The sequence below is a fragment of the Coccinella septempunctata genome, chromosome 5 (genome assembly GCF_907165205.1).
Source record: "Coccinella septempunctata chromosome 5, icCocSept1.1, whole genome shotgun sequence".
NCBI lineage: Eukaryota > Metazoa > Arthropoda > Insecta > Coleoptera > Coccinellidae > Coccinella > Coccinella septempunctata.
The window spans coordinates 19,936,057-19,961,569 of record NC_058193.1 but is presented as its reverse complement, the minus strand read 5'-3'; the positions used below and the strand labels follow the sequence as shown (position 1 = coordinate 19,961,569).

The following is a 25,513-nucleotide window of genomic DNA, read 5'->3' as shown; positions in this document are numbered from 1 at the left end:
ATTCGCCAAAACAAAGAAATTTTTACTAGTGAATGAAATAAACATTTCCATATAAGTCGCTTATTTTCAACTTTAGGAAGAAAGGTGATACGAGTTTTGATGTTAAGCATGTTATAACGAATACAAATGCATGATAAAATATAAGGTGTGCTCCATTTAAAAATATAATTTCATGTAATATTTTGAAAACGCGACTGTCAATTTTGTTTTAGTTTTCGGCCATGCTGCTTTAGTTTGCCCCTTTAATTTGGCCTCAACTCTGTAACCTGGTTTAATAATGATAATAATAATAATAATAATTCGTAGCATCAATAATAACGGAGTTGGCAATGGTGCCGACGTAATTTGGAACACCCTGTATGAAACAATTTCCGTCACAAGTCAGCATAAATGTAGCACAAATTTCTTCGCTCAACAGAAGTGCTTGGCAAACTTTTTTCTTCATTTTCGATTTTTCGTGAAATTAGAGGTAGGTACCTTCGAAAAAATTTGAACGGTGAAAATCAGCACATGTATAGCACAATCTACATACGTAATTGTTATATTCTTTTCTCAATAATTGTTTTATACTTTTATGTCCAACAGTTGTATTCGCATATCTAGGGTAGCATTCTATCCTATCTTGATCTAATTCGGTTTTCGTATAAAATAAATTATCAATATAAATTTTACATAGGGGAAATCGGGTAGTACCGGACATAATATGAAAAAATAGTAAAACATAAATTTATTCTCGAATTTTTCCAAAAAACTTAGTTTGAAACGATTATTCCACATATACTTCACATGTCCTGAAAAGGTACAAACATACACTTCATAAAATAAACATACATCGTTCAAAGAAAATAAAGCGAACATTTTAAATGTCTTCAAGACTAGCGGGTTACATCGGACACGAAAAAAAATTGTATACACTGCTGAAAAAAGCTAAAGATCAACAATAATCACACCTATAATACGGCAATTCAAAGCATTTCGTTGACGAATGAGTTTTGTTGCTCTAACGAGATCAAATAAGACCGAAACCATGGTCAGCATCTACTCTTTGTCGACGAAATGAAATTTCTGGTAATACATACTTCAAGCGATGATAGTTTGTTAGTTCGATTTAGATCGTAGCATTCGTTGAATTAATTATCTGCGGAGTGCGGATGTTATCCTCCTGAATTAGTTTGTTTAATATGTACAATGATCTTTTTTTTTTTATTCTTCTGACAAGCTGTCTTAGAAAATTCCACCTATATACAGGTCAATTTTTGGTGGAGGTACTCTACAGGGTCCAAAGTATCTCCCCTGATATTGATCTGACACCTGACACGAGTAAATCCCGAATTTCCCTCTTGGGCTCCCCAACTATTAGAGAGGATATAATGTTTTATTTGTGCGTTCATTATTGGAAATAATCAATAGAAATGTGCAGATCCCACATTATACAGGGTCTGTCACCTAAAACTTCTCAGGCCTATAATCTGATCATAGAGTCTTTCAAATTTTTTCAGGATGGCATTGAAAAATGACCGTCAATTGAAAATTGGTTATCCGGGTGGTTTTTTTGGGACACCCTGTACTATCAAAAATTTTATTCCTTCATTACGGATTATGAAAACATAAGTAATTTGATGTTGTCAAAAATTCTTTACGAAATCGGCTAGATTTTACCAGTGAATTAGGTAAAGTGAATTAGTAAAGTGAATGTTAGTGTTCAGTATAATCATTGAGTATTAAACCCACTCATTATACTCAATGGTATAATCAAGAATGGATAGTGATAGCGATAAGGATAACAGTAACACTTCACCAGAGCACAGGGCATTGGCAATTATGGACACCTAGATGAGGCCATAAAACGGGTAACTTCTTACTTTCATAAAGGTAAAAACTGTCTATGTATATTGTCTCGCCTGCTTGCTATCCTCGGCTGCGCCTCAGCTATCAATTTCCAGTCTCGACTGTAATAGACAGTTTTTCGTCCTTAGTACATAAATAACTATTATTTTATGCTAATGCGCAGACATCTTCAGGCTTTTTCTATTCTCAAGATATAGTGAAAAAACACGGTTATCGGTCAATACCAGAAGTAACAACACGAAAATATAAAACAAAATATGTAGGGGAAAGTCGGATAGCACCGGACAGCGGGTATAACCGGACATTCATCGTTTTCTTGGATTTATCATTTTACCCCCTCCTTTGAATGGCCGAACGAACTGATTCTATACAAGCGCAAACATATCTTTAATTGATCTTGATATTTTTAGCCGTTTAGGAAATAAATGTTAAATTGTGATTGACACATAGAAAGAATAAACTTTGAGACCTCTCTTCTCTTGATTGGTAGGTGTTCAGATGGTCTTCTAGGCATATTACAAGCATTAATGAGTATTGAGAATAAAAACGTGTACAAATACCCTGCATTTCAAATATCTTCCCAGTAAATGGCTAATTGTTCGCATAAAGTGAGTCAAGTGTGTTCTGTGATTGTTCGCAAGGTGCATGTCGGGTGTCACCGGACACAAGCATGTCGAGCATGACCGGACAAAAATCATTTCAATATTTTGTTATAAAAATGCCGAAGCCATTAGGTTCTAGGTTCTAGAAAGTCCCTCAAAATCAAAATACTCCAACAAAGATCAACGAACAAGATACTTTATGCTCCGCACAATCCACCAATCCATTTTAAATACTTTGGAAGAGAAAAAAGAAAATGAGGCTAAAGGAGTGAAAAAAATTTGAACGAAAGTTTAAATCAAAATGTTTTGAAAGTGGTTGAAAAAAAAAGCAAAAACTAAAATTTTCATCCAAACGAAACAACACGAGAGCAGGAAACTCATTTTCTCATTTGCCATGAATGTTTCGACGGACACTGGATCCAGTGTTGTGAGCAGAGACAACCAAGGTTGTGAGTGTAATGGATGGGTCTATGAGGGATGCTCTGACGTAGAAAAGGGTCATACGTATTACAGGTGTGATTATTGTTGAAATTTCAGCTACAATTTCTTTCAGCTACAATTATTTTTCCTGTCCGATGTTACCCGCCAGTCTTGAAGAAATTCAAAATGTTCATTTTATTTTCTTTGAACGATGTATGTTTATTTTATGAAGTGTATGTTTGTACCTTTTCAGGACATGTGAAGTATATGTGGAATAATCATTTCAAACTAAGTTTTTTGGAAAAATTCGAGAATAAATTTATGTTTTACTATTTTTTCGTATCATGTCCGGTACTACCCGACTTTCCCCTAGTCGTATTCAGAAACGGGTCCAGATCTAGCAGATTCGAGTTTTGGTGGACTATTCGAATCCACTGACGTATATTTTCTGAAATATGTAGTTCAAAAATCATATAAAAATTAAGTGCAAGAGGGGTAGCAGTTTTTGGTCTTGCGGGGGGCACGTGCCCCTTGTGTCCTCTCCTAGATCCGCCATTGACCCCTACCGTCAGGAGGAATCGGTTTGCCGGCCTTGATTTTTGAAGAATAAGAACGAACGATAAATTAAACGGAACACTAAGCACAATGAAATTAAGGAGGTACCTGCCAGGTACTTTTTGCAACGCCATCATGATATTACATCTAGATAGTATCGGTCCGGACTGTATATATCTTTGATTCAAGCGTTGTTCTCCATTTCGGATTACATAGTAGTTATCACTCTCGCCTTTGATTCGACCTTGGCATAGTGAATCTAGTTAATCGGTCTGGAAAAATATTCTTTCGAATGTCTTAGCATTCCATAGGGAATTTGGTTGAATAAAATGTCGCTAGATTTTTTCATTGGGGTGGATGTTGGTACCGGTAGTGCCAGGGCCGGACTAGTTTCAACTGAGGGAAAAGTTGTGCGGTCAAGTGTAGCTAAAGTAAGGACATGGAATCCTAAGTCAGATTTCTATGAGCAGAGCTCTGTGGATATTTGGTCAGCATGCGTGAAATGCATAAAGGTACTTTTTAACATATAGTCATAGGTCATAGTGTCATAGTGTGAAGACATTTAACACAAAACGGTTTCGTTTGTGATAGTTAACTTGAATTTATGTCCCTTATTTTAATATCGTTTTTCTAACATAAATTACAATGATGATTTGAAATTGTGCAAAGCATTACATTTGTTTATATGATATACTTAGCTGTTTTGACTTATTTTACTTAGGTACTAGATATTTCAAAAATTATAATATATTATATTAATAATTATATAATTTTTAATAGTTTTATACAGGGCTCGTACACAAATTTTAAAAGATTCCTATTATATAATTCCGAATTGGCTCGGTTTACAAGATAGAGGTTGTCGAAAAGTATAAAAAAATGTTATTTTTAATTATCTCACAAACGGTTTTATAGAATGAAATGAATTTCGAAATATGAATATAGTTTTTCATTTTTTTGATGAATCTTTTTCGAATTAAGTTGGACGCTCTATCAGATGAATATTTGATGTTTTGTAAAATGAAAGTATTTTTTATCTTCTCGTATAATGCACCGTTTTAGAGTAATTTGATGTTCAAAAATTTAAAAGTATCTGCAAAATTCGAAAAATTGGGTGTTTTGGCTGAATACAACTCTGTTCAAAAGATCTGAAGATGTGTTGTGTCACAGATTTAGCTAGTTATTCGGAAGGAAATTTTGTTTTTCCAGGGGTGGCACAGGTCATTATGAAAACTAAAAATGGCTATACAGGGTATTCTACAAGCTCTATGACAAACTTTGACAGAAGGTAGATGTGCTTCTTTTGACCATTTTTTTTCTTATGAACATAGGTCCGATTCGTTTTCGTTTAGGAGATACAAGCATTTGAAAAAGTTTTATTTCATGTTTTGATTCAGTAGGCCGACAGAAAATATCGGTTGATATGGTAATTGACGTTATTTTAATTAGTCATTTGGCACTTGTTTCACTGAGGATGGTATCAACAATAACCATAATACGAACATGTATGGGCACTGCATAATTCAAATGCCATTAGACAAAGACGATGTCAGCAACGTTTCAGTGTTTTCATGAACCCATTAATGCGCAACTTTTAATTTTTTTCTGAAAAAAATATATGAGATTGAAAAATACTTTCAGATCTCCAGAAAAATATCAAAAAAAAATAAGATGTGGTGAAAGAACCCCTTTTCGTGATTTTTTTCATGTTGCATATATGCTACATTGCACTTTGAGTAACATCACCTGTAGCCGTCGAGAAAAACGAAGTGCGTACCTAAGTTAGGTATTGGGTATTTGTGGTGATGAGAAATACCGTTAATTGAAGTCTAATATTTCGAAACAGTATTAATATAAAAAGAAATTTAGTTATAATATTATTCTATTATGATAAATAACTCACTATCCTGGTTTTTACCGAGATAACCATCAGAAGCTCATTGAGTTTATGGGATCCTGGAGGAAATAATTTTGTTCCATGTAAGCTGTCTTCTAACTCTACTTCAGGTCATGAAAATAAAGTTCCAGAAAAAATTGAATTCAACATTTATTTACATTATTAATCTTTATGAAAATTTAAAAAACAATTTTTGTTCTTTTTGAAGCACAATGCAGTCTGGCATTTTTCACATCCATTGAACGTAATCATTGATTTCATCGGCGTTCTTGCGTTTTCGATTGAATCGTTAGATGAAATTCGTATTTCATCGAACAAGAAAGCAAAAATCAAAATGAGTCCTGGTTATATTTTTGGTATGGTTCATATGAAGAATTGGCCAAATTTGGAAATAATTCATTGAACGGCTCGGGACTTCGGGAGTTATAGCTATCCCGAAGTTCTACCAAAATCAAGAAATCACCCTGTATCTCAGAAACTGAGAACCTTATAGCCTAAAATGAATGAATGATCACTTCTTAACAGGGAGGCAATAATGAATACAATAATAAGAAGTTGTCCTGACGATGGCAAATTGGTTAAATTCAGATCACTTGTTGATAATTGATATTCATATCGGCGGGTGGTATGCATCTGAATCAATTCTTATAACCTATATTTGATTCTTTTGAACTGGCTGCCCTAGGTACCGTCTAATCACTACACTAGGTTGACCAGATTATCCCCAGTTCAATGACGGACGAACCTGGTGAATGTTTTTATATTTATACATATATACAGGTTTTTCAACAACCTGTATCTTTTAAATAGAGCCGATTCGGAAAAGTGGTGAGGGAAAAAAATGTTTCTTTTGACCTCAAGAAGCTACTGTAAAATATTTGTACGAGTCAAAGACTCACCCTGTATATGCTTCCAGGCACTCAGTTTCCTATCCCGTATGGTGATAAAAAAAATAATTCTTTGAAAACAGAGAAATAATAAAAGTTTATCACAACACAAAAACGAAAATATAATAATATTTATACAATGGTTGTGCTTTACATTGTGGGATGAGAACAGGGCTTCAGGCGTTGCTAGGGAAGCTTCTTCATCCCCAAAATTTGAATGTCTGAAATATTTGGTCAGGGAGGAAAACGCTGCTGCATTAACCATTTTTTTATGCTTGTTACTTGAAACATGCACTTGAAACAAAGAGATAACAATATCTCTTCTTTCTCCAAATGCAGTGCTTAGTTAACCCAAACACTTCGTACATTGGACGTTAACAGAATCAAGTTTTGTTTTTTTAAGGAATGGAAATTCTTTTGAAAGATCTTCCGTAAATCCGCACTTTCTTTTTTTATTATCTATCTCAAATATTCTTAAGAAAAACACTGAATTGAATTCAAAATTTTGACGGACGTTTTCCAGTGACGGAGTTCTTGTACGATTGACGGACTGTTCGTCACAATGACGGATGTCTGGTCACCTTACTACACCGACAAAACTGGGTAAAATGAAATTATTCGTGGACAATCTTTTATAAATAGCAAATTTTGAAAATATTTGAAAGAAAACTCTTTCTTCAATACTTAATGCCAAGAACGAGGCTGATCTTCGCACACTGCACGACCACCTTTGAACTATATATTAATAATCTAGTATTCGTGAAGAATAACTTCCATTATTTTGAAAAATATTTGAATCTAAATATGACCAGGCGCATACACTCATTCCATGTTCCGAGGTGCTCTCTCACGCTAACACAATGAAACGTAGAATACATGAGCCTTGTTTTGTACAACAAGTTGCCCAAAAAATATCAAATTATAGCAGATATAAAAAATTCAAAAAAGTTGTTCAAAAACTACTTGTTGATTTGGAACCATATTGTATGAGTGAATATTTGAGTCATAGTTTTCTTGTGTGAACATCTCTGTTTTTTTTTCTCTTGCTTTTGACTTGTTTTCTCTTCAAAATTGTATTTTTGATCATGAAAATAAATATTATTATTATTATTATTAATAATAATGATAATAATACCTGGGATCGCACGGTTCTCACAGATCGGAAAATAACTCACAATAGACCTGATCTCATATTATTGAATAAGGATGAGAACAGAGCACTATTCATAGATGTGGCGATTCCAAATAATAAAAGTCTACTAGATAGGCACATCTAAAACATTTCAAAATACAGAGATCTCGGGGAACAAACCAGGAGACAGTGGAAATTGAAGGATATCAGGACCATACCTATTGTCATTTAATCTACAGGCCTGATATCGAAGAAACTACCAGATAATTTGAGGAAACTTCAATTGGATGAAAATATCATATAGTCATGCAAAAAGCGGTACTGTTAGGGACGATGAGGAAACTGGAACCTGATCGACATCAGGGGGCCGAGGAGCGGCCCGGACCCGACCAGCACCATGAGCCCGAAAAGGGCTCCAATAGAGCTTATTCCTTTTGATATCTGAGATATCTGGGATCAGATTTCCTCTGGAAAGGATATGAAGTCATAATTAATGGATCCTTTGAAAGCGGTTAATTACTATTGCCCAGTACTTTTTGATCATAGCTTGTATTGATTTTATATTTATAGAAAACAGTGCTCAGTATAGGTACTGAGTATACTTTTCACGCAAAACTTATTTGTTATCATATTTTTTATATTTAGGAGGTCGCAAGGGGTGTGAATCCTGAAAATATAAAAGGAATTGGATTCGATGCTACTTGCTCCTTAGTTTGCTTAGATAGCGAAGGAAAACCATTGCCCATAAGCCAAACAGGTGAGTTTCAAATTTGATGTTTTATACGGGGTGGTCAGTTTTCGTACAAAAGTTTAAGTTATTTCAAATTATCTTCTTTTTCCATTGTCTGTGCTAAGCTACTGCTATAAAAACGAGTTCTGTCAGTGATCTAGGACTTTGCCTCCTTTTACGTCACCACTCTTCCAATCGGCTTTGAACTGAAATGCACCTCCATTCCATATCTTTCTAGTTATAGCTACTTCGCTGTTATGAACGGAAGTGATAAAAAAATGGAAATATTTTAAATGTTTTTCGGCATTGGTGGTAGCACACTGCGGATGAATTTCATGAAAATATTTTCCCCTTATATTTTTGGACGAAGAAAAGAATGATATGCTCTTCATGAACGTACTCACGGAATCATTATTATTTGTGATACTAATTGACACCTTTTTTTTTTCTCGATTTAATTTGCATCCTTGTTAGGTTATTTGAAATTTTTAGGGGATAATAACCGTAATGTTATTTTATGGATGGACCACAGAGCAAGGGCAGAAGCAGAAGAAATAAATTCCAAACAGCACCAGCTACTTAAATATGTAGGTGGAAAGATCTCCTTGGAAATGGAAACTCCCAAGCTTTTATGGCTCAAGAGGAATCTTTTTGAGACCTGTTGGAAGAAAGCTGCATACTTTTTCGATCTTCCTGATTATCTTACATGGATGGCGACTGAAAATGATACTAGGTGAATACAGCACTTGCTTGTGGGGAAATTTTCAATGAAATGATTCCGAAAATTCTTTTTACTAAAATTTGGTGGGTTGGTTAGCACCGAGGTTATCACTTATGTTTCCTTTTTCCCATATTGTTTACTTTTACCACAGCCCTCTTAACACTTGAACTTGAGTTTAAGAAGGCTGTGCTTCCACTAGCAAAGTCTTCGAATGATACCTAAAATGCTTGATTTCTGAAAAATGTATTAGCTTACGAAGCCAATTTTTCGAGTGATCACACATTCTTATAGCAAACATCTATGACGCAAAGAAGGTCGGTAGGTACCTAATATAACTTCTATGTGGTGAAATATAAAATCGGCCAAAGAGGTCTGACACACAAGTTGCGCCACAAATACAAAATCCTCATCATTTTTAGGAAGTACCAACCTATTTGAAGGTTGGTACTTCCTGGAAGAAATGCTTTTATCACTTGGGGCAAAATTAACTTTTCCTTAAAAGTGCCTTTCCACTTTCTATACAAACTTACGATGTATAGGTTTCACAATGTCATCATTGTTTGCATTTTGGTAAGATGAAGTAATTCAAGAAAAGACCTACTTTCAGACACCGAATATCGTTTAAAATTTCATAGCCAACTTGACGACGAAGTTTTTTCAACGCACGTTATTTTTATTTGTTTACAAGTTACAGCTCTTGAAGTGACGCTACTGTTAGGATTTTCAAATCAATGGAAAAAAAGAATTTCGTGTGTTGATTAAACATTGCTTTTTGATAGGACAAAATACACTCGAAGCGAAAGCATGACTTGTTAAGCATTATTCGGACTCTACCCCAGAATCCCAGAAAAATCAACTGTCATCGACTGGTATGCAGAGTTTAAACGTGGTCGTACAACCACCGAAAATGCATCAAGCTCTGGGAGACCAAAAGAAATGGTTACACTGGAAAACATCAAAAAAGTTCCCAAAATCGTAAAGTGAAGTTACAAGAGATAGCTTACACTTTGAATATGTCAAAGGAACGTGTGGGATTTATTTTGCATGATCTGTCGAAGTGGGTGCAGCGTTTGCTTAAAGTGGACCAAAAACTGTTTCGTCGGAATAAAAACGATTTTTGCCAGTGAGCTGAGTGTACTACATGCAGCCAGCAAACCACTTCCAAAGCGGCCTTTGTGGGAGCGCGCACCAAAGTAGCATAGCACTGACATGGAACATACATGACGAAAGCGATGCATAATTTTCAGATATGAACTGAGAATGACATATTTCAGCAATTGACATTTCACTCAGATGTGCGATATCTGAAAATCATTCATCGCCTATGTCATGTATACTGCATTCAAATTTATTTTAGCAGTCGGTTGGCCATGAAATAATTTTCTCAAGTTTTTGTAACTAGAACGAAGTTAGGTTGGCACTCATGAAATGTCGTTAATGTCATAACGCCGTTGCCACAACTAATATCAATTTTTATTACGAAAATTCGAAAATGCCGAAAGTGATTTAAAAAAGAGACAGGGTTTCAGGAAGTGCTATTTAGAATTCAGGTCCGCTCATTCAAATAGTTATACCCTGATATTCTAAAATCCACAATACGTCAGACGATAGCGAACATATTCAATGTAAGAGAATTTATATAATGTTTAATCTGAATCTAAAAGACTTATATTTCAGCTGAATATTTCCACAATCAGAAAGATTGTGAATGAAGAGTATGACAAAGAATTTCCTTCTATTGGGAGACCCAAAAAAGTGGTGGCATTTGGGAATTTTATGTTTGAGTGAATTAATGCGAAAAGTTTACTACAGGATTTTCGATAAATGTCATCGGAGAATAAGTTCCCTAATATGGATTTTTCTATTTTTCATTTGACTTGTCCTATACAATGTAAATGTCTTAAGGTACAAATAAATACCTAATTATTATAATTACATCAATGTATTAAGATGAATAGCCACAAATACGCGCAAGTTGCCCTGTTACTTGTTTATTCATGTGAAATTTTTGTTCAACGGTGAAGTTGCATCTTAACTTGAAACTTCCTTCAACTCCTTTTACTTATATTGATGCAAGATGATTTTTGTTGAAGAATTTAACATTCTTGTAATTATCTGTTAATTCCTTCGGGAAATACCCATTCCCAACCACTGCATCATATGCATTTCATCTTCGGGTTAATATTTTTGAAATCTACAAATGATGTAAGCCAAAGAAGATAACGAACATTAACTCTCCTCAAGCTAGTGCATATTATGATATTATACTGATCTCTTGCATTTTCCATGCAAATAACTGGATTTGGTATGCCTTCAATCAGTTTGTATAAACTTCAATTATGTTCGTCACATATTTTCCGAAGAGATTCGACATTGTGATAAAATACGTAATAACAGAAACTTTTACGTAGAACGGGCAACATAGCGTTGATTTAAAACCCAAAAATGTTTTGACAAGCTTCATAACCCCACATTTTCGTACTATACAGAGTGAAATGTGTCAAATTTCCATGGCCAACCGACTGCTAAAATAAAGTTGAATGAAGTATATGTGCCATGTCAGTGCTACGCTACTTTGGTGGGAGATCCCACTAAGGCCGCTTTGGACGTGGTTCGCATAGGTATTTGAATGCAGATCTAAACTCTCCAAATTGGGAAGTTTAAACAGATTGCAACTGATTTGGGTACCTGGACACTCTCTTCAGAGGCAACGAAGTATCGGATGCTCTAGCCAGAGAAGGCGCAACATCAGCGCTTATTGGCTCGGAACCAAGTATAGGAATTTCCAATTCCTTAATCAGGGAACGAAACAACAGCTGGATAAGGCAAAAGGTCCTGGAGTACTGGCACAACCGTTCTGGACTGCGTCACTCGCACAGGGCTCTTTCAGTACCTCCCAGCTCATACACCAGTAGTTGGCTAGGATTTTCTAGAAAAAATCTGAGATCTATAATGGCGGCTCAGAGCCCATCTTAAAAAGCTTAGCATCGTCAATGACCCGCTCTGCAGACTCTGCTTAGAGGAGGACGAAACGATTGAGCACATCCTCTGTGACTGCCCGGCGGCAGACAGAGTCAGACATGGAGTATTTGGTTCTCCGAAGATGGTCCTAGAGGAACTCAAGAATCACTCCCCCTCCGACATCATCTCCTTTTTGAGTAGGATGAGTCTGGAGCGAGAGATCTAGCTCTACGAACTTGCCTGTGTGCTACAATAGACCGCTTGGTCGCAGTGGCAGGTTTGGTTTGTCCGTCCAACACACACAGCAATCAGTAAATCAGTACGCTACTTTGGTGCGCGCCCACAGATTATGGCGTCCGTAGTTTGGGATGTGCACGGAATTTTGTTCATTTACTACCATTCATTGCTGTATCCCGTTACCGGGAATAAATCTACAAAAAGAAGAAGAAAAAAAAAATAATAATAAATTCGAACAGACTTGTAACTTCTTAGTGCTAGTTGCGACTGTGTGCCCTCCTGTGACTAAAGAGACCCAACCGTGACCTGCAGATCCTTCCCCACTCAGGGCATGGATAGTCTCCATGGCCGCCGCTGTATCCTTCTCGATTCTCCATTATAACTGTGGACCAAAGACCTCCACTGTGACCTGTCTAACGCTAGTTGTTCCCAGTTATGATTAGCATTAACTGATTTTAGGGATTGATGTAGTGTATCCTTAAACCGCTTATACTGGCCCCCTGGTTTCCGGGCTCCCTCAGTGAGTTCGCCGTATAGAGCTATTTTGGGGAGTCTTGTGTCTTGCATCCTCAGAATGTGGCCGCTCCATCTGAGTCGGGCCCTCGTTACTTGAGTCTCAATTGTTGTACAACTCGCGCGCTGCAAGACTTCTGCATTCGAAACTTTGTGGAACCATCTGATGTGCATTATCTGTCTTAGATGACGTTGCTGCGTCTGTTCAAGCTGTTTAATATGTCGCCTGTAGGGAGTCCAGCTTTCGCTTCCGTAAAGAAGCGTTGGGAGGACCACTGCTCTGTAAACAGCTGTCTTGGTCTTCGGATTGAGGTCGTGATTTTGGAACACTCTGTCCTTCAGCTTCCAGAATGCCCGTGATGCCGAATTGATACGGTTGTGTATTTCCGTGTCAAGGTTAGCCCTAGTATTTATGAAGCTTCCCAAGTATTTGAACTGCTCGACCTGTTCCAGAGTTTCATTGTCCAGGCTGATATCTGTTTGAAGGCTTTCTGGCGGACTTACCAGGATTTTGGTCTTGTCAATATTGAGTCTAAGGCCTAAAGCTTCGTATATATGTTTATAGGTGTCCATCATTATCTGTAGATCCTCTGAGCTGCTAGCGATGAGTGAACAGTCGTCTGCATATTGAAGTTCCGTGATAAACTTGGTACGGGTTTTTGCTCTGAGGCGCTTCAGGTTAAACAGGCCTCCATCAAATCTGAATCTTATCCCAACACCTCTTACGGGCATGCTCATGTCAGCAATTATCGATACAGCTATGGCGAAAATATTGAACAGTAAAGGCGCTAATACGCAGCCTTGTTTTATTCCAGAGTTGGTTGAGAAATGGTCGGTTGTAGAGCCATTATGCTGTATTCTAGCGGTGTTGTTGGTATGAAGGCTTTTACACACTGCTAGGAATTTTTCGGGTACTCCTAGACGTGCCATGATTTTCCATAGCGCTCTCCGATTCACCGAGTCGAATGCCTTGCTTAAATCGATGAAGGATGTATAAATCCTTGATTGTTGTTCACGGGCCTTTTCTTGTAGCTGTCGCAGTGTAGAAATTAGGTCCACCGTACCTCGATTTGGTCGAAAGCCGCACTGGGATTCAGGTGAAAGCTTCTCTAAGAGTGGAACCAGACGATTAGCCATAATCTTCGAGAGAATTTTACCGGCCACATTAAGCAACGATATGCCCCTGTAATTGTTGCAATTCGACGTATCGCCTTTGTTCTTATAGAGGTTGATAACTAAAGCGTCTCTGAATTCTTGTGGCACATCTCCCTGTTCCCAGATCTTACGGAATAGTATTAGGAGACTATTGACAATGTCCTCATCCAAGGCTTTGAATATCTCCGCCGGAATGCCGTCTAGACCAGGTGACTTATCATGAAGAAGTCAAGGCCATCAATAGCGAATATTATATACCTATCGTTATTGGTGCGTTTTTTGGTGATTGAAGAAATCTCCAAAAACCGGCCACAAATTAAGAAGAAAAAAGGGCTCATTTATTAAGACAATGCACCGTGTCGCGAATCGTTGGCTACCATGGCCAAATTTGTCCAAAATGGACTTTGAAATGGTTCCGCATCCTCCATATTCTCCAGATTTAGACCTTAGCGAGCACTACGTGTTCGTAGACTCTTTTTTTGGCACAAAAAGCCTTCTCTCCTACCCTCCAAGAACGGAATACATATAAAAAGGTCCAACACTTTTCCGAAAAATTCCCAAAGTAGAGGTTTTATTTGTTTGAGAATATTTTAATGCATAATTCATTTGATTAATTTTAATCCTTCTTGATCAGATCCTTGTGTTCTCTTGTATGCAAATGGACTTATGAGGCATCCGAAGATGGAAGCCATAAATGGAACCCGTCATATTTCCAACAGATAGGACTAGATGATCTTGAAACGAATAATTGGAAAAAAATTGGATCCTTTGTTCAAAATCCCGGCTCTGCAGTGAATAATGGCCTGTGCAAGAAGGCTGCAGAAGAACTGGGGCTTAAAATTGGTACTCCAATTGGAACATCCATGATTGACGCTCACGCGGGAGCTCTAGGAATGATTGGATGTTCAATAAATGGTTTAGACGAAGATTTTTCATCGAAACTCGGTGAGTGGCATTTAGAATAAGATACAGATAACGACCCTGGAAACTACAAAATATGTTTTATAAACTAAAACTACATTCTGTATTTCATAAAAGATAACTAGATTATTTTCCATTAAATCCTAGTTCATCACATTAAATCAGCTGAAATACATTCACCTGAAGGAATAAATTAATATGAAAATAGTATTCGGCGATTTTGGCATTGATTATTCTTATTCAACTGAAAATAAATATGATTGTTTTTTTTGATAGGTCTATTAATGGATATATAACGGTTGTCCTTTAAGTACAAGTTACGATACGATCCCTCATATACCCTATGGTTAATATATTTTTATATTGACCATATTTCAGGTTTGATTTGCGGGACTTCAACTTGCCATATGGCTGTCTCTAAGGTTCCTGTGTTTTGCCAGGGAGTTTGGGGACCATATTATAGTGCTGTCATTCCTGGTATGTGGTTGAACGAAGGAGGTCAAAGTGCTACAGGAAAATTGATAGACCATATCATAGAAACACATCCAGCAACCGCGGAAATTCAAACGAGGATCGGAGAAAAGTAAATATTATAAGATATAATATTGCACTAAAATACCGAAAACAGATTTTGATGAATTTCACACGGAAATCGTGTTGATTTCAATTTGAATTTACTGTCTTAGTAGAATCCTTGCGATTTTGTTGTTAGGGGTTAATACTGGAACGAAAATTTAATATGTATTCAATAAAGGAAATTGAACATTGGATTTAGAGGAATGATCATTTAGATTTTCCTCACAATAATAACTTTCACCTCCACGCTTGCCCTTGCTGGACGATAAAATATATTTTGGAAACTCTTTTCAAAGAATATCAATTTCATAAAAATTTCTCTTATCAAATCGAAAAAATAAAATTGATTGAATGTGAAAAGTTGAATCCATCATCAAAATTTTAATCAAAATGACCACGAGTCGCCTCTGTAATCGGATAGGTTGGAAATGGAAAATCTCAGAACCATCAAACAAAAATCCCCGAAAAAACCAACAATAATAAGGATAAAAAGAAATGTCCATGTCAAACAAAACAATTCTTGTCTTGCGTTCTACATCTGCCTTAGATTTAGACGAAATTATCTATATTTTTCGTAAACTGCCAAAAATAACCTCAATATAGTATATATATCTACTTATACCTACTCGAAATCAGAAGAAAAAGCCAATAAGGATAATGAAATACATATGTTCCATTTGAAAAATAACAATTTACATAAAATTTTTAGGTTCACGATGCTTTTTGGCATTTCCTAGTTAGCATTCTGAATGCTTATAAAAATACTTCATATCTTATATTTAAACTTTTTTGTAAGAGCAATATTAATAGATAGCTATTCAGTATTCGTTAAAAAAGCAACACATTGTATTACGAAACCAAACATCTTATTAATCCATCTGTATATGGGAAATAATCTTTGTCGTTATATAACACCATGTGAATATCGCCTGTATGGGAATTTAGAGAAAAATATTTTTAAAATACTATGTGTCCTTCTTCGCCTTCGTAAGAAACCGATTATATTTCGAATTTTATTCTTCTCAAAATTCTTATGAAAGTGAAATTTTCTTAAGGGCTCAATAAGTCCCATTCAGAATAAATATTCAAACTGTCCTCCAATCTGCCCGAGGCATTTCAAAATTCGATCTTGGAGAGACTGCGTTACGAAAGGTCGTATTCCGACAGGATATTAACAATGAAATGCTTCAGATATGTTCTCTTATATTTTTTCCTAATTCTAGCTCATAAATATAAATATATCGGAGATCAAGGTGACCAAAGAAATGGACCCCTATTTCCCCACCAACTCCATTCGAGAATTCCTCCAAAATTCATAAAAGATACAGCAATTTTTTTCCACAAAAATTATAATTGCATCACTTCAAAATAAAATATTGATAAAATTTCGTGAAAAATTTGAAATAACTGTAATGAAGATTCATTTTTTTTTAGCAAAAATACACCCTCATTTTAGTTTTGAAGGGAATATTTTCAGTTTCAAATTCAAGATTCCGATGTCATTCGGAACTTCCGATGTCATTCCGCACCGTTTTCATTAAAAAATCTTGAATTGGGGGATAACTGAGTTTTTGTTTCTCCAGTAACTATAATCAGAAATTAAGACGTCTTAACCCACGCAAACTTTTCCGATTTTCGACATCCGAGGCACCCTCCCCCCAGTGGGTATGAAAGAAGATGTCCCCCCGCAGGTCTATCGATTCGACATATGCTGCTGGTGCTAACTCCGCGATCCGCGAATTCTAGATTTTTTTGATAGCCGTTACGTTGATGCCTTTCAGTTGAGCCGTTCTTTTGTTTTTCTCGTTATTGGAAGAGTAATTTTGTTTTTCTTGGAGAATTTTCTTTTTAATTTTTTCTTCGCAGAAGTTGCTTTTCTTTTACGGTGCAAGTGCACGTCCCAGAAGCGAACCGTCCAGAGTCCAAATGAGTCCACTCTCACCCATCCTGTTCCACATTTTGAGTTCCACTGTTTGTACGATACCCTGCTGGTGTGGATACCCGGAGGTTGCAGAACGCACTTTGGGGTGGTGTACACCCCTACTGTTAGTACGATATCCTACTGATGTGGATACCCGGGGGGTGCAGAAATCACCTAGGGGTGAACCGTCGTAGGACTGTGCCGTTTTACTCAAACTCTAACCTTCCGACACCATTGTCCGTTAAGTGTGAGTCTTGGATTCTGGCTGTCGAACGAGTCCGTGAACCCCGTATCGCGTTTGAGATCGGATCCCCCTTTTTATTTCGTCCGCTTCATTCCGTATATTCACCAATTTATATTATTACTTGTATCTGACTCCGAGGGAAACTTTTCAAGATTTCAAGTGTGTAAAGTAGACTGTTTCTGTTCAACCCATTATATTGCGCTTTTCACTTGACGGATTTTGTAATATTGCCTCTTGTGTTTCCTATTACGAGTCGACAAATAAAATTTGTGTACTTTGATTTTGACTTTCACTGGTTTTCGTCCCAGACACCGCGGATCCTTGTCTTCGACTCGAAGCTACCAGGGTAGGTTTACTATTTTCCCTTTGAAGAATAGCTGACGCTCGGGTAAACGAGGAAAAAGACGTTACATAACATACTTCTCGATACTAATATTCTCATTGAGAAAAAAAAAGGGGCGTATTCTGTTTGGACTAAGAATTATCAATTTTCTACCAGGCATATTCAAGAATACCTTTCGGAACTATTGGAGAGGATGGCGAAAAGAGAAAATTTGAAATCACCCAACTTGTTAACCAGTAATCTTCACGTGTGGCCTGATTTCCACGGAAACCGATCCCCTTTAGCCGATCCTGGGTTGAGAGGTTCCGTAAGTAATTTATCAAATTGTCATATTATACATTGAATATTCTCATTCTTTTTCTTTTCACAGTTTCTAACTGAGTGATAAGTAATTTACGGAAGCACATAGTGGACATGGAGAACAAATATTATAACTGCTAGTTTGAACTGCCAATTCGTAGGGTTTTCCTAAGGGTCAAGTACACGGGGCGAGTTTATGAGCTAACAAGCCGACTAGTCGGCGAGTGCACTAAGTATTCGAGTACAAACCAATTTTTTCCAGAGCGTTTTCACAATCAGCTAACAGAACGATGTAATAAATCGGAATAAGAAACTCGAATTAATTTGGGATAATTGAAACGAGGTATCGCTGGAACATTCATACATTGTTGCAGCCGTGCTGCAGAGGCGTTTTTAGTTGGACATACGATACTTTGAGGCACTTGAGATCAGACGGTATTAAGTCGCGGGAATTTAAATAATAACCAGCTCGATAAGAGTTGAAAGAGTTAGTGTCGCTCAGTCAGAAATTCTGCAGATAATGAGACAATGTACGTTTTCGGAGAGCAACCGGCGATCGCCGGCCTATGTAATTGATTCCAATATCCGGAGATAAGGACTTCAGAACGGGTGAAAACGGTCAGTCATGTAGATTAAGAAAGATTTATTAGTCTGGAGACCCTGAGAGGAAAACAGTTCTCAGAATTCGAAGTAGCCGAAATTTTCTTGTGACCGCCGAGCTTGGGAACGCTGATTTTTCAACTCAGCAAGAACGATCGTCCAATGGTTTCGATTTTGGGACGTTTTGGTACCACCCATAGCGTGGGAGAGAAAGACCGGGGAAAAATTACATCGGAAAAAGTTAGTCAGTCGGTCCGGGGACGTGATCTGAAAAATATCGAAAATATACCCCTTCGAGTCGGTACGGATAAGTAAAGAAGTTATAAATCTTTTGTAGAGTCAGTCATTAAGAAAGAAGTATAGGGACTTAGAATAATCAGGTTTTTACGAAGTAAGAGAAAAGTCTAGGTAGATCACGGAATAGAATCAGAGACTCGGTCGGCTCATAGATATTTGGAAAAGTTCAACGTAGAGAAAAGTCCAGTCCTTTGTTTTTGTTGATTTTGTTCAAGTAGAACCGGAATATCAGGAATTTGGTAGTTGAAGAAATTTGGAAATAATTTGAAGTTAAAGTCAGTTTATCGGAAATCAGTAAAGTAGCATTCGAAGAGTGATCGTCTATTTTGATTCGTAGTAAGACCAGATATAAAATTGTGTTGAAATTTTGGATAGGGAATTTTAAAGCGAAAAACGTTTGCGACGGAAAAGTGCGGGAAGTTCGGTTGAGTGTAAAGAATTCGCCGATAAGTGCGGGTAAAGTCTGGTGTCGAAAAGTTTTCATCGGCAGCGTCAGACAAACAGCAGTCGCAGAAAAAGGTAGAAAGTTCAAATTTTTATTCGTCCAGAGTCTTGAAAGCTCCTCTAAAATTCATTGATTAAGCATTGATTTATTATTGCACGCTAAGTTGGGAAGTTGAATTTTAATCCACGATTTTGGTTATGAAACTATGTTTTATTGTTTTGCGCTTAATTGCATGTGTTTAAGGAATTGAAGATTTTTGTTGGTCGTCTTCGACCGAGCACGTATTTGTAGAGAAGTTCCGATTTTTTTATTTAATTTTTCAATAGATTTAATTGTTAAAGTTTTTCATGAGTTTCATTTAAACTTCTCCCCAGAAATAATAATATTCAACTTCAAGACCTGTCCTTCGTGCGACGGGCCGGATCCACATATTTTTCCCCTTTCGAGGGCCTTCTTATTGTGTATTTAACATCTAAAAATAATCACCCCATGATCAGTGGAAAGCCGCTCTTCTACTGATCGAGATACTGGGGTGCTTTATTACAACGAGTTCGTCGAGTACATTGGACTAGTTGACGAGCTGCTTGTGCAAAAGTCGGTTTGTAGCTTGTCAACTCGTATACTTGACCGTTTAAAGAGTCAAGTTTACAAGCTGCAAGCCGGCTTTTTCGCTCGTTAACTAGTCCAGTTTACTCGACACACTGGCTCCATATGCTGCTTGTAAAAACGCTCTGGAAAAAGTTGAACTGCCGGCGACTTTACACGTCACTCGACTGCTTTTGAGCAAGCTTGATTGTAAACTTGCTACTTGTACTCACAATAGCTTGCGCACAAGTGGCTGCAACATTAGTAACTCGTGGTTTCTACTCGCCAGTTTGCTACTGAGCAAGGGGGAAATTTGGTGCGTAGTCGACAACTAGCGCACTCGCACACTAACTCGTAAACTCGCCCCGTGTTAGTCAGTGTCAGTTAGAATTGGTAATTATGTAAAATTTCCAAACTGACGATTATAATATTTTGTTCTGCATGTTCGTTCGTCCAGCACTTTCATGTCAATATTGGTAATGATAATGAACAGAATCATCTCCAGTATAGTAGTTAGTTGGGATTTAGTCGAGCGTCCTGGAGACCTAGTGGATTTTTAAGATTAGATGGTGGAAAAAATATTCCATGATGTATGCACTTCCAGCGGTGGGGACAGCGTCTGCAAAATTCTCAAAGATGTAAAAAAAAATCGTCAGGTGTACATACTCAAGCGTCTTATATTAAGATAATGTATATGCACTACGTGTGTCTGATAATAAATTTATGTTGATATGACAGTTTGCGTGGTGGGGCTGGCCGTACGGAAATGTTGAAAATGGTTTGAAAAATTTTTTTTTCGAGCGTGTCAGATTTTTAAACGATATGTTAATTGAACCCAAAGGAACCTACTGTTCAATGAACTGACAATTCGGACGTGACGCAAGGTCACAGCGGTCCTTTAAAAATGTAAAAAAAATTGTTACTTGTACATACTCGAGCGTGTCAGATTTTCATACTGATTGTTAATCTCGGTGTTGCAGAGGTGTTGATTCATTAATCTGACAATAATCAGGGTTTTTTTTTTAATCTGACAGTTTGAAGATGATAACAAGACTTTTTATTAAAATATCTCCCTTCCTGTACCTCTAATCGTTTCTGTATTCATTATGAAAGTCGAAGATAATAACATTCTATACAACTTTTGTCTGAAGCAATTTTACATACTCTTAGCCGTTTTCGAGTAAGAGAGCGATAAGGGCGAGGAGCTTAGCCATAGGTATATCTCGAAAACGTTCAAACGTAGAAAAAATTGCTTCGGACAAAATTTGAAGAAAATGTTATGAGATAATGCTTTTCCCAACTGGTTGCACAAATAACTATTGTTCTCTATAAATTTGTCATTACTATCAATGAGAAATTTGATCAATTCTTCACAAGTGTTATTCCAGGTTGTCGGATTAACTCTTGGAAATTCTGAGGAAGACTTGGCTCTACTCTACATGGCTATAATTCAGGCATTATCCGTAAGTAATCATTGTACAATTATTTTCCTTATTTAGCCGATTTTGACTGTACTAGACTATACATTGTGTCTCAAAACTAGCGAATCAAACGTCTCATCAAGGTAGGGTAGATCAAATACTATCGAATGACACAAACATTAGTTGAGCGAAAATGTACCGTTTCCAAAAAAACCTAACCTGAAATTGCCGATTTTCGGTCTATTTTTCTAATCACAGGACCAATTTGTGATTAAGGACAGCGTTTTTCACCCATATTATCACCCCTAAAGAGGGGGTTTATTCTGAGTAATAAAAATTATGTAGAAAAAACAATTGTTTTAATTTACATTTACTTGGGTTTTCGATTAACTACTTGAAATAATTTTAATTAGGTGTGATAAGACAATAATCTTGGATTAATATGATTTAAAATCGCTATCCTTTGTCACAAACTGGCCCTGAAAAAAAGTTCGAATATCGGCAACTTTAGGTATTTTCAAAACTTTCTGATTATTTTGGAAACGGTACATTTTCGCTGAACTAATATTGGTGTCATTCAATAGTATTTGGTCTACTCTATCGTGGTGTGACGTTTGATTCACTAATTTTGGGACACCCTGTATATAGGGAAAAACGTTGAACGGAGTCCTGGGCTCGATTTTCGTGAAAAGTCCATCAGTGGAAACTTTTTAACGATAATAATAATAATAATAATAATAATAATTTATTGATCCTGTAGACAACACAGTGTATAGGACAAGTCATTGTACAAATTATTCAATCCTCATTAACAATTATAGGACAATCCTGATAAAATTCTACAACAGAATAATAACATTTGGATAGCAGTATGTTCTTGACTTTTATTTTGAATGGTGTAAAACTGAGGGACTTCAACGTTTTAGGCAGGCAGTTGTACATTCTGATACTCTGATACAAAGGAGAGTTCTCAAACTTACGAGTTTTATGCTTCGGTAAAAGTAGAATATCTTGATTTCTAGTGTGATAATCATGGTAATCAGATAATTTGGTCCATTCATTAATATTTTCTTTAGCATAGAGCAAACATCTGAATATGTAAATACATGGCAATGATAGTAAGTTATGTGCAATGAAAGTTGGTCGACAGGATGTGCGTGCAGACAAATTGAAAATTCTGCGTATAATACGTTTCTGAGAGACGAAAGCTCTGTTGAAATCAACACAGCTACCCCAGATTATGATATTATAGGAAAGGTGACTGAAAACAAGGCTATAATAAACTTGAATTAACGAACTGAGGGGTAGCGTATCCCTTACTCTATTGATTGCATAAAATGAAGAATTTAGCCTCTTGCAGAGCATATCAACATGTGCAGACCAGCTCATTTTCCTATCCATATATATACCCAAAAATTTAGTACTGGCAGAAGATGTTATCACTGTATTAGAATGGCGCATTATTAAAGTGTCATCAGGACCATTTCTCGATCCGAAGTAGATACAGACTGTCTTGTTAACATTTACCACAACTCTGTTTGCCCGGCACCAACAAACGAACTGACCTATAATTGCCTCGCAAGCCTGGCGAAGCTCCTCCCTACTCCGTGCCAAAACAACTACCGATGTGTCATCGGCAAACAGAACCAACAAAAAAAGAGATATGTGAATTGGCAAATCATTAATGAACAATAAAAATAATAGTGGTCCCAGGACGGAGCCCTGGGGAACTCCACAATCAATAGGGAACTTTTCCGAATAGGTGGAACCAACTCTAACACGCATATATCTTTGATTGAGGTAGCTACGCAACCAGTCAAGAAATATTCCCCTGAACCCTAGGCTGTAGCATTTAGTTAAAATAAATTCAAACGATAGTGTGTCGAAGGCACAAGACAAGTCAAAAAACAGACCTGCAACATGTGAGTTGCTATCCATACCCTGGTACACGGATTCTATGAAACTAAGCGCAGCCGTCTGCGTTGACCGGCCACTCCTGAAGCCATGCTGAGCTGGACTCAGTATTTTAAACTTATTTAGGTATTTCGACATTCTAGCAAAAACTATTTTCTCAACGATCTTAGACAAAACGCTCAAAATAGAAATAGGACGATAATTAGTGATTTCATCCAGGTTGCCTCCTTTATGTATCGGTATTACAATGGATATCCTCATTTGTCTTGAAGATAAAACCAAATTTTGATATTTTGTCGATTTCGAAAATGTGTCATAAATTCTTTATTCTCGAAAATATCTTAAAACGATAAAAAATTCCTGCAGGCAATTTTGGGCTGGGAATACTACGACATATTCATCTTCATCAAGCTGGACCAAAGTACAACGTATATTTTTTATTATTCCAGTCCATTCCAGAGTAAAAAAGGGCAGGTTTTCGAAATGAAATCTACAACTAAAATGAGAACCTTCAGGGTTACCGAGGAAATACTAGAAATAAGGGAAAACAGCAATTTCGAGATGCTTGATTATCTGTCACTTCCAGAAAGGGGTCGTTGAAGAAAAACCCAACATACAAATTGTCAGCACAAAATTACGATTGGTTCTCTATAAACGGATAATAGGCTTTTGCGTTGAATCACCCTATGAACTAAAACATATCGATAATAAGATTTCCACAAGATTGTAAAATCTTCGAAATGTTCAAAATAAGGAGGAGTTTTGAATGCTATGTTATTAAAGTAGTGTTTGAAGTGGAAATCATTATCAAGTGCTCCAAACGATAATTAGTGAGGGCGGAGGGTTTTAGAAAAATGAATTGTACGACTACTTATAAAATTTGGACTATTTTAGTTGAAACAATGTGTATTCGTTTTTATGATTAATATTAATGATTTAATCTGATTACAGTATGGTACACGGCACATTATAGAATGCTTGAGAGATTCAGGGCACAATTTGAAAACGATTCTTATTTGTGGAGGTCTGAGCAAGAATAAACTTTTTGTGAAAACCCAGGCAGACGTTGCAAAACTACCAGTGGTATGTCCGGATGAGCCGGAGGCTGTTCTTCTAGGTTCCGCTATTTTGGCCGCTTCAGCTGCGGGTTATTTCGGAGATATGAAAGCTGCTATCAGAAGAATGGGAGGCAGTGGAACAGTGATTCACCCCAATATAGATTTAGCCAATTTTCACGATAAAAAGTATAAGGTATTTCTGAAAATGTACAAAGATCAAATGGAATATAGGCGGATTATGGACGCGGAATGATTGAATACTAGGATGACACGAAGTTAGTAAAATTGATATAGGTAGTGAGATTTAAACTCTCAATAACTGTCAAGAAATATTCAAATTTTAATGATTTCTCGTGTTGATAGTTCATTATGTAATTTCACTCTTTTTCAATATTCAAGGAAATTGTTTGGGATTTCATTGTATTCTTCTTTTTAATAATAAAAATTGTTTAAAAAATCAGCAATTACCTAACAATTTATTTTCTACCTTGTTGATAGTACACCGAGCTAATGCTTCTAAACACTGATCCTTTATTATAAGGATAATAAAATCACCATAAATATATAAATAATAAATATAAAATAAAATTACTTTTTCATGTTATAATGACTATAATGACGTAAGTTGGTTTTTGTTTTACCCTGTATTGAAGAGATAAAGAAAATGGAATTAGGCATAATATTGGAATATACTCAACAGAAGAGCGCCGGAAGCATTACTGTTTCAGTACATCAAAAAATATAAGATGCATATATATATATATATATATATATATATATATATATGTTTATTGATATTCGACAATATCTTTGAGACAGGTGCATGAATTGTCTATCATTACTAATAGTAGGAAAAAGGGAGGAAAGTTGAAGAACCTAGGACTTTTTGGTAAATACTTAAATATTTACATCAGAGGGGATATGTATTATACAGTGAGGACGTGAATTTCACCAAAAAATATCAATTTAAAAAAGAAACGAAGATTCGTTACTTTATCAATTTCTGTTGATAAGTTAACGAATTGGTGGTGGATAAAGTGATAAATCTATGGAATGATGTATAAAACGATAATAAAATGAAAATCGGAAAATATACTAAATGACAAAAAAACAAAACAACCAGTTATAATGAATTTATTACGACAATGTTTTGTAGGTATACATGCATGTGTCTTAGGGTTACGTAAATAATCGATCAAAAATTCAGAAAGATCCAACCAAAGAAAAAAG

The 25,513-nt window shown here is 36.4% G+C and overlaps 1 protein-coding gene across 1 annotated transcript; it reads left to right on the top strand.

The window, feature by feature from the left end:
• The first annotated feature begins 3,634 nt into the window (after positions 1–3,634).
• LOC123314172 (FGGY carbohydrate kinase domain-containing protein) lies at positions 3,635–24,697 on the top strand. The gene is made up of 8 exons (XM_044899292.1): positions 3,635–3,937; positions 7,987–8,098; positions 8,564–8,804; positions 14,293–14,603; positions 14,958–15,162; positions 17,820–17,970; positions 21,279–21,353; positions 24,177–24,697. Exons 1-8 carry the CDS (start codon positions 3,755–3,757, stop codon positions 24,534–24,536), a joined length of 1,638 nt encoding a protein of 545 aa, XP_044755227.1. The 5' UTR covers positions 3,635–3,754; the 3' UTR covers positions 24,537–24,697.
• Positions 24,698–25,513: the final 816 nt, after the last annotated feature.